The 10575-nt window shown below is 37.9% G+C and overlaps 1 protein-coding gene across 1 annotated transcript; it reads left to right on the top strand.

The window, feature by feature from the left end:
* Positions 1 to 3422: 3422 nt before the first annotated feature.
* LOC109439006 (olfactory receptor 14K1) lies at positions 3423 to 4364 on the top strand. The gene has a single exon (XM_019719197.2). It carries the CDS (start codon positions 3423 to 3425, stop codon positions 4362 to 4364), a length of 942 nt encoding a protein of 313 aa, XP_019574756.1.
* The last annotated feature ends 6211 nt before the right edge of the window (positions 4365 to 10575 follow it).

The raw sequence follows: 10575 nt of genomic DNA, 5'->3' as shown, positions 1-10575 counted from the left end.
TTGCTCTTTCTTCCTGTGAAGTGTTTTATCTCCTCCATATTCTGTTTCTACCCTTCATTCTCTCAAAATAAACTGTTACTCTTTCTACCTCCCTTCTCCTCATTATTATTTTCCTTTCTCATTTTTTTATCCCACTCCCTCTATCCTTTCCCTCCTTCTCTCTTCTCCTTATAATTCTTTGTTTCTATCTGTGTCTTTGAATTTAGGTAGTATGCATAATGCACACCATAAATAATTCTAATGCACCACTGCTCAACATAATAAATGGCTATGTTTTCCTAAGTTTTTACTGCAGGCATACAGAAAGAGCACACTTAATGTGTTTAGTTGTCCCTAATCTCATTTGATTCATTTCTGATCCTGCTATCCTGTTCAATTGGCTCCACTGTAATTCACCAATGCTATTCTTTGTTTCTGCTTCAGGTGTAAGATTATTTTCTGAGTCTTCAGATTAATTTCTGAAGCACAACATGCTCTTTCTTTTCTCCTTTTACTTGAATCTCTCTCCCCCTCTATTTATTGACCTCTGTAACCATGACTATCTAAATTTCTTCCCTTCTGATTCCTTCTATATATTTCTATATTTTTAGTCCACCCTCCTCTTTCTCTTCTCATCATTAAAATTCTGTGCAAGGTTTTGGTGGACACTTTTCACATCAGCTATGTGTCATAAGAGTAACATACAATGCTGGACAGTCAGACTCGTTTTTAGAAAATAACTACATGTCTTGCAGATGTGCATGTTAATATGTGTCACTATACTTGAAATGATAAGGATTTTTTTTCCTTAACATAATATCTATGAAATGCTAGTCTGATATACAAAGCACACCTTCTGGAAGTTGTGTGAGGAGTGTGTGTGTGTGTGTGTGTGTGTGTGTGGTCAGTGTATGGTGTGGTGCTATATGTGTGGTAGGAAGTGTGTGTGCATGTGTGTGTAAGTATGACAGCTGCCTTAGATGTTCTATGTGGTTCCTCATCATTAGTTTCTAATTATTCTTTAACGTTCTAAAACCAAATATATTTTTAGTTCATTTTCTTTATTATGTTGCTTTCTTCTACTTTTAATTTAAAAAATAAATGTAATGCCTATTTTTTCTATGAGATGCTCTTTTCTTCCTGACACTTATTCAATGTCTGTTACGAATTTATTACCTTGGAAAAGGTGTTTTCCATAGACTATTTCTCATTAGTACACTACTTAGTGTTAGGTGTCTTCAAACCATTTTTTTTCTATAATATAAGAATAGAAAATATTAACTTTTTTTGTTTTGTCACTTTTAACTTGCTCTAGATAGAATCACAATATATACATATTTTTAAATTAAAGTTTTTTTGGGTGACAATTGTTAGTAAAGTTACATAGGTTTCAGGTGTACAATTCTGTATTACATTATCTATATATCACATTGTGTGTTCACCACTCAGGATCAGTTCTCCTTCTGTCACCATATATTTGATCCCTTTTACCCTCTAATAACCACTAAACTATTGTCTATGTCTATGAGTTTAGCCAAAGCAATCCTAAGAAAAAAGAACGATGCTGGAGTATCACACTCCCTGACTTTACCTTGTGCTACAGAGCAACAATAATCAAAACAGCATGGTATTGGCAGAAAAACAGACACACAGACAAATGGAATAGAATTGAAAACCCAGAAATAAACCCACATAAATATGGACAGATAATTTTTGACAAAGGAATCGTAATATTAAGCTATGGAAAAATTCCATACTAAAATGTTAATAATTGTGTTTGATTATGAAAAATATTAATAATTGTGTCTGATTGTAAAACCAGGAAATTTAGCTTTCACATGTTACAATAAATATTGATTTTATTAAAGAAAAATAAGTCCATATTGTAAGAGGGAAGCTGCCCTGGTCAAACCACATGTATATGTTTTAATTTGCAGTTCTTGGAATTACAGATTAATAAAAGATCAACAAAACGGAACTGAAAGCTGAGAGAGTGTTACATTGAAGAGTACAGAAACCACATGAAGAATCTCCTCCTCCTGGCCTAATTTTCCAGGAGGAGAGGAACATCAACATAAGGGCGAGGGACTTTCAAATCTGGCTCACATCCACAGGACACTGAATAATTTCAGCTCTGTTCAGTTGCACAAACGCCGTGTGGGCCCTGGGGACTCTCAGAGGATGAGGCATTGAAATTAAACTGAAGTAGAGACTTCTCACAGGTAGAACAGTCTAAGAAGGATAATGATTATGAATTCCGCCTCCATTCACCTTCTAAGAGAAACTGGCGTGGCAGCACGGCGCATAAACAGGACTGCTGGTGAGACACGCAGCAGGATGGCAGAGGTGGGCTCAGGCCAGGACACCCAGAAGTCTGAACGGGACGGGAAAGGCTAAGCAGAAAGGTTCCAGTGGGGGAGTCCTCTCAGCAGTTAGTGCCAGATCACAGCCTTGTGAATTGAGGTTAAAGAAGATTAGTTTTTCTTAAATTAGAATGTTTACTGTAAAAGCCACAAATATTGGGGAAGAAAAGAGGCTGCATGGAAAGTAAAGAAATTGTCATTAAGTGATGCTAAAGTAAAATTGCAGAGGCTCTAAAGACCTGGATGATCTGAGGGAGGAAAATGCAACCACAGGCCTCCCCATAGGCTGGGGTGTGTGAGCGATGCTGGATGATAAGCCCTGTGTTTCTTCAAGACAGGAGGACACCGTGCCTCTCGTAAGATGTAGTCCACGTAGCTAATGTTGGTTGGTTCTTCGTATTAATTAACTTTTTCTTAGTGTTACATGCCAATTATCTGGCTTATAGTCTTAAGTTCTGCTCTTTTCATAAAAAATGTCACTAAACATTCGTAAACCAATTAATTAAAATCATTAGAGTAGTTTTCTATTCTTGTATGCTGTACTAAATATCTGCATTAATGAAACAACAACACTCTAATGATATTTTCAACAAAGAATTTATTTTTCTGTGGAAAGATGGGGCATGACCTCAATGTGGATGACAAATTAGAGCATCATTTCATAATGATTATTTAAACAGATTGCAATACACAGCAAGCAAAAAATTGATCCGTAATGTCTAATCCACACCAAAAATTACAATTAGGTTAAAATTTATGCACAAAACTGTGCACCCTGTTACAATTATAGTTACATAGTCAATCCTGCAATTTCCATTGGAAATAAACTTATTCAAAGATCACTTAAAGTAATTAGGGAGATAAGTAGAGTTCTTTTCTTCTTCCTCAATAGATTTAACTTGTTATATTGAACTGTTATATCCACAGTTGTTTTTATATTTGAGTCAACTATAATATCTTGATATTTTAAAACTTTCTACCTAAAGTAAAGTATACATGTTTCAAAAATACAGAAGTAAATGGTATGTTAATATAACTATTTTTCTTTACTCAATAGGTGGCTTACAATTTTAAAACATCATGAATCAAACAAGGATGATGGAATTCTTGCTTGTGAGATTTACTGACAATCAGATGCTGTTGAGACTTCATGCTGTGCTCTTCTCACTGATCTACCTAGTGGCCATGCTGGAGAATTTCATCATCATTTTCCTCACAATTCTTGACCAACACCTCCACACCCCAATGTATTTTTTCCTTAGGCATTTGTCCTTCTTAGATCTGTGTCTCATTTCTGCTACAGTACCCAAGTCTATTCTCAACTCCATCACCTTCACTAACTCCATCTCTTTCCTGGGGTGTGTGTTACAGCTCTTCCTGGTGGTGCTAATGGCTGGGTCAGAGATTGGCATCCTCACAGCGATGTCCTATGACCGCTATGTTGCCATCTGCCGCCCTCTGCATTACGAAGCTGTCATGAGTAAAGGGGCCTGTGTCCAGTTGATGGCTGTGTCCTGGCTCAATGGAGGGGCCTTGGGAATCTTGTATTCAGCTGGGACATTCTCTCTGAATTTTTGTGGATCCAATAAAATACATCAGTTCTTCTGTGATGTTCCTGCCCTACTAAAGCTCACTTGTTCTGAAAAACATGCAACTATTGATGCCAGTGTGGCCATTGGTGTCTGTTATGCATTTTCATGTTTAGCTTGCATTGTGATCTCCTATGGGTATATTTTCTCTACTGTGTTAAAGATTCCAAGCACAGAGAACCACTCCAAAGCTTTTTCCACTTGCCTGCCCCACCTCATTGTTGTGAGTGCATTCCTTCTAACAGGCGCTGTTGCTTATTTAAGACCAGCCTCTGATGAGCATTCTCTTCTAGACTTGCTGGTGTCTATATTCTATTCCATGGTACCCCCAACCTTGAACCCTGTTATCTACTGTCTGAGGAACAAGGACATTAAATCAGTTCTAGGAAAAGTCCTATGGAATGTTAAAAGCAGTCCAGTAATAGAAAGATGAGTAAAACTGAAGTCACGCAGTAGGATTTTCTTTTTTGTTCCCCCATTAAATAACTTTTTGACATTATTTGTATTAGAGATAAATATAAATTGTAAATACATTATGCTGTCTTATTGGTGATAACCTCAAGTTGTCAGTTTAAATAGGAATTCAGCCTTCCCTTATACTCCTTCCCTTTATCTCTTAAGGGTATAGAAATTATAAAGATTTTCTCTTATGACTTTGACAATTTTTGACTCTTGTCTGAACTCCATATATATGAGATTTGTATGAGGTTCTGATTCCTCCAAAACTACCATCTTCCCCGGCATTTTATATTTATTTAGCAAGTGTCTTTTTTTTTTTTTTTTAAGATTTTATTGGGGAAGGGGAACAGGACTTTATTGGGGAACAGTGTGTACTTCCAGGGCTTTTTTCCAAGTCAAGTTATTGTCCTTTCAATCTTAGTTGTAGAGGGTGCCATTCAGCTTCAAGTTGTTGTCCTTTCAGTCTTAGTTGTGGAGGGCGCAGCTCAGCTCCAGGTCCAGTTGCCGTTACTAGTTGCAGGGGGCACAGCCCACCATCCCTTGCGGGAGTCGAGGAATCAAACTGGTAACCTTGTGGTTGAGAGGATGCGCTCCAACCAACTGAGCCATCCGGGACGCAGCTCAGCTCAAGGTGCCGTGTTCAATCTTAGTTGCTGGGGGTGCTGCCCACCATCCCTTGCGGAACTCAAGGAATTGAACTGGCAACCTTGTGGTTGAGAGTCCACTGGCCCATGTGGGAATTGAACCAGCAGCCTTCGGAGTTAGGAGCATGGAGCTCTAACCGCCTGAGCCATCAGGCCGGCCCAGCAAGTGTCTTAATATCCTAAATTTCTCATATATATTTTATTTATTTAACTTATAGCCTTTGCTTTTCACTATTTGGTGAAAGTTATGAATTTAAATTTAAAAAATGACTTTAACTTTGAAGTTTAAAAAAATTTATACTAGTACTCAATTTTGTCACATTTGATTTATTTGACCAATATATATTTGATGATGATTTTTTTTATGATTACTCACATATTTAAGAAAATGTTTCTCTCATATCTTTGTTTCTTTTGATGTAAATCATATTATTTGGGACTCATATTTTACCCTTTCTTAAATTTTCTTTCATCTAATGTGTTGATTTGGACATTGGGATAATCGTTTTTACAATTTATTTGATTTTATGAAAGTAGTGTCTGATACTGCTTTCCACATTGTGATAAATCCCACATCCTACTGTTTTCAGACTTCATTAGCATATAACATTTCTGGAATTTTTTAAAGAAATAGAACAAAATACCATCAGATTTGTATGGAACCAAAAAAGACCCTGAATAGCCAAAGCAATACTAAGAAAAAAGAACGATGCTGGAGGTATCGCACTCCCTGACTTCAGCTTGTACCACAGAGCAAAAATAATCAAAACAGCATGATATTGGCAGAAAAACAGACACACAGACCAGTGGAATAGAATTAAAAACCCAGAAATAAACCCACATGAATATAGACAGATAATTTACAACAAAGGAGCCAAAAACATACAGTGGAGAAAAGACAGCCTCTTCAATAAATGGTGCTGGGAGAATTGGAAAGCCACATGCAAAAGAATGAAATTAGACTGCTGTCTGTTACCATGTACCAAAATTAACTCAAAATGGATCAAAACCCTAAACATAAGACCCGAAACAATAAACTGCATAGAAGAAAACATAGGTACTAAACTTGTGGACCTTGGGTTCAAAGAGCATTTTATGAATTTGACTCCAAAGGCAAGGGAAGTAAAAGCTAAAATAAACGAATGGGACTATATGAAACTTAAAAGCTTCTGCACAGCAAAAGAAACCATTGACAAAATGAAGAGGCAACCAACTGAATGGGAGAAGATTTTTGGAAACAATGCTTCTGATAAGGGGCTAATATCCAAAACATATAAGGAACTCATACAACTCAACAACAAAAAAACAAACAATCTAATTTAAAAAGTGGGCAGAGGACCTGAATAGACTTTTCTTCAAAGAGGGCGTACAGATGGCCAATAGACATATGAGAAGATGATTAACATCACTAATCATCAGAGAAATGCAAATAAAAACCACAATGAGATATCATCTCACCCCTGTTAGAATGACCATCATCAACAAGACAAATAGTAACAAGTGTTGGAGAGGCTGTGGAGAAAAAGGAACCCTCATACACTGTTGATGGGAATGCAGATTGGTGCAGCTGCTATGGAAGGCAGTGTGGAGGTGCCTCAAAAAATTAAGAATAGAATTGCCATATGACCCAGCAATCCCTCTCCTGGTATCTACCCAAAAAGTCTGAAAATATTTATCTGTAAAGATGTATGTGCTCCGATGTTCATTGCAGCTTTATTTATGGTGGCCAAGACATGTAAACAACCAAATTGTCCTTGGATAGATGAATGGATAAAGAAGATGTGGTATATATACATACACAATGAAATAGTACAATTTGTGACAACATGGATGAGTCTTGATGTTGTTATACTCAGTGAAATAAGTCAGACAGAAAAAGTCGAGAACCATATGATTTCACTGATATGTGGGCTATAAAACTGAAAACAACAAAGGAACAAGACAGACAAATAAAGAAACAAAACCTCATAGACACAGACAATAGTTTAGTGGTCACCAGAGAGTAGGGGTGACAGGGGTGGTAGATGAGAGTAAACAGGGTCAAATATATGGTGATGGAAGGAGAACTGACTCTGGGTGGTGAACACACAATGTGAAATATAGATGATGTATTACAGAATTGTACACTGGAAACCTATGTAATTTTACTAATCATTGTCACCCCAATAAATTTAATTAAAAAAAAATGTGTGTTGGGGCATTTGTGGAAGTACCACTGGAAGTGACTAAATGGCAATGGTGCATCTGTCTTGGTTCTGGAGGAATGAAATTCCTTCAGTGGAACTTCCTAATGAACAGTGAGATAATGTGAACTAAAAGGTTAATCTAAATGAAAGTTTTAGCGGAAAATATATTGAACAAAAAAGTTACTGCCTAGGACTTTCTTAAAGCAGTTGCAAGTACAAACACACTTCCCTTCACACTTGCTGGCCCTTTGCTTTTGGCACAGGAATGGGGGAAGGAAGACTGGCTCATCCTTGAAGGGTGCACTAGGGATTTGAGAACACAGAGATCTCTCCCAATGTACTGGTAAGGTGTGAATATGCTTTACACTTAGTTATTGACAAACTTCTTAAAGATATCTGTCACCTGACAGATATCAGTGTTTGGCTCACTTTACTCGTTTCTCCAGCCGCTCAGCATGCCTGTCATAGGTGAACCTCACAGTTGTGAGTTGTGAAAATTCTGTATTAGCCAAGGCAGTCCACATTCTTCCCTTCCCCATAAATGTGCTCTAAGAACAAAGTGTTTTCAACAACCAAAATGTCCTTCGATAAATGAATGGATAAAGAAGTTGTGGTATATATACACAATGGAATACTATTCGGCAGTAAGAAAAGATGATATAGGAACATTTGTGACAACATGGATGGATCTTGAGAGAGTAATGCTGAGCGAAACAAGTCAGACAGAAAAAGCAGAGAACCATGTGATTTCACTGATATGTGGTATATAAACCAAAAACAACAAAAGAACAAGACAAACAAATGAGAAACAGAAACTCATAGAAACAGACAATAGTTTAGTGGTTGCCAGATGGTAAGGGGGGCGGGGGATGGGGGGTGGGAGATGAGGGTAAGGGGGATCGAATATATGGTGATGGAAGGAGAACTGACTCTGGGTGATGAACACACAATGGGATTTATAGATGATGTAATACAGAATTGTACACCTGAAATCTATGTAATTTTACTAACAATTGTCACCCCAATAAATTTAACAAAATAAAATTTAAAAAAAAGAACAAAGTGTTTTCATGGTGCTGTTGCTATGGGTGTCACACAAGCTGCCTGACTTTTTTCTCATTGCAGTAACAACTAATGGAAAACCGAGCTCCCAGGTGAGCTTAATGCAAAATGATCGTTCTATTCCATGGAGAAGCCCAGTGTTCCTAACAGACATTCTACTTCTAGATCCAAGATGAGCCTCTATGATATTGTGGCAATTTAATATACACCTTAGACAAGAACTCCAAAGATTTCGAAACTATGTTGACTTGTAGTCATTACTAATATTACTAATATTTCACAGAAGGAAATTGGTAACCTACAGCAGTAGTTGTTAATCAGGTCCTACACAGTAACTTCCAATTTGTAAGTTGCTTTCTTAACAATGTGCAAAATCTGTTGTATCAAAGGGTGTTTCAAAGTGTTTTGGCCACTTAATACCAGAATGGGAAAAAGGTGGGAGATGGGGAGCCTACTTTTAATATTCAAATATTTATTTGTTTGATTATTTGTTTTTAACAATTGTACATGTCCTACTACTTTAGGACTATGGAAGTGAATAGAGAATGGCCTACATTTTTTAAAACATTTTTTTTTATTAGTTTCAGGTGCACAAGACAAAGTAATACTTAGACGTTTATCATTTATATCCCTCACACTGTGTGAACCCCCCTCCCTCCATCCACTATCCCTCTGACATCGCACAGAGCCATTACATTTCCACTGTCTCTATTCCTAATGCTGTACTCCGCTTCTTGTAAGCATATACATTATATCTATCTATCATCTATCTATCTATCTATCTATCTATCTATCTATCTATCTATCTATCTATCTAGATATATAAAATGATAGTTGGCATTCATTATTGTTCAGCTTCAGGTGTACAGTGCAGTGATCAGTCATCTACATCATCCCTGAGGTGGTCTCCCAAATGGGACACGTGTCCATTGGATACCCTACAAAATCTTTACAACATTATTGATTACGTTTCCCAAATTAACTTTCAAAACCCCGTGGCCATCTTGTGGTTACCGACTGTTTTCTAATCCCCTCACCTTCCCCCTTATCCCCACCCCCCGCCCATCTAGCAACCCTCAGTTTTTCCTCTATGTCTCCAAAACTGTTTCTGATTAGTTCATTCACTTATTCTTTTCTTTAGATTCCGCATATAAGTGAGATCATATGGTATTTGTCTTTCCCTGTCTGACTTATTTCACTTAACATAATGTTCTCTAGGTCCATCCATGTTGTTGCAAATGGTAAGATTTCTTTCTTCTTTATGGCTGCGTAATACTCCATTGGATAAATGTACCACTGTTTCTTAATCCAGTCATCTACCAATGGGCATCTCGGTTCTTTCCATATCTTGGTCTTAGTGTATAGTGCTGCAATAAACAGGAGTGCATAAAGATTTTTGAATTAGAGTTTTGGATTTCTCCAGATAGATACCTAGGAGAGGAATTGCTGGATCATCAGGTAGTTCAATTTTCAGAATTTTGAGATACCTCCATACTGTTTTCCATAGTGGCTGAACCAATCTATTCCCACCAACAGTGCATAAGCGTTCCCTTTTCTCCACATCCGCGCCAGCACTTGTTGTTTGTTGATTTGTTGATGGTAGCAGTTTTGACTGGGGTGAGGTGGTATCTCATTGTGGTTTTTATTTGCATTTCTCTGATGGTTAGTGAGGTTGAGCATTTTTTTATATGTCTGTTTGCCATCTGTATGTCCTTTTCAGAAAAATGTCTCTTCAGGGCCTCTGCCCATTTTTTTTTTTTTTTGTACTTTCAGGGCTTTTTTTTCCAAGTCAAGTTGTTGTCCTTTCAGTCTTATGTGGAGGGCGCAGCTCAGCTCCAGGTCCAGTTGCTGTTTTCTAGTTGCAGGGGGCACAGCCCACCATCCCTCGTTGGAGTCGAGGAATCGAACTGGCAACCTTGAGGTTGAGAGGATGCGCTCCAACCAACTGAGCCATCCGGGAGCTCAGCAGCAGCTCAGCTCAAGGTGCCGTGTTCAATCTTAGTTGCAGGGGGCGGAGCCCACCATCCCTTGCAGGACTGGAGGGATTGAACTGGCAACCTTGTGGTTGAGAGCCCACTAGCCCATGTGGGAATCGAACCGGCAGCCTTCAGAGTTAGGAGCATGGAGCTCTAATCGCCTGAGCCACTGGGCCAGCCCACCTCTGCCCATTTTTTAATTGGGTTGTTTGTTTTTTAGGAGTTGAGTTGAGTGAATTTTTTAATAAATTTGTGATATTAACCCCTTATCAGATATATCATTGGCAAATATCTTTTCCCATTCAGTAGGATCCCTT

The sequence above is a fragment of the Rhinolophus sinicus genome, linkage group LG10, assembly GCF_036562045.2.
Source record: "Rhinolophus sinicus isolate RSC01 linkage group LG10, ASM3656204v1, whole genome shotgun sequence".
NCBI classification, from domain to species: Eukaryota; Metazoa; Chordata; class Mammalia; order Chiroptera; family Rhinolophidae; genus Rhinolophus; species Rhinolophus sinicus.
Note: the sequence above shows the minus strand (reverse complement) of the source record. Positions and strands in the feature narration are given on the sequence as shown.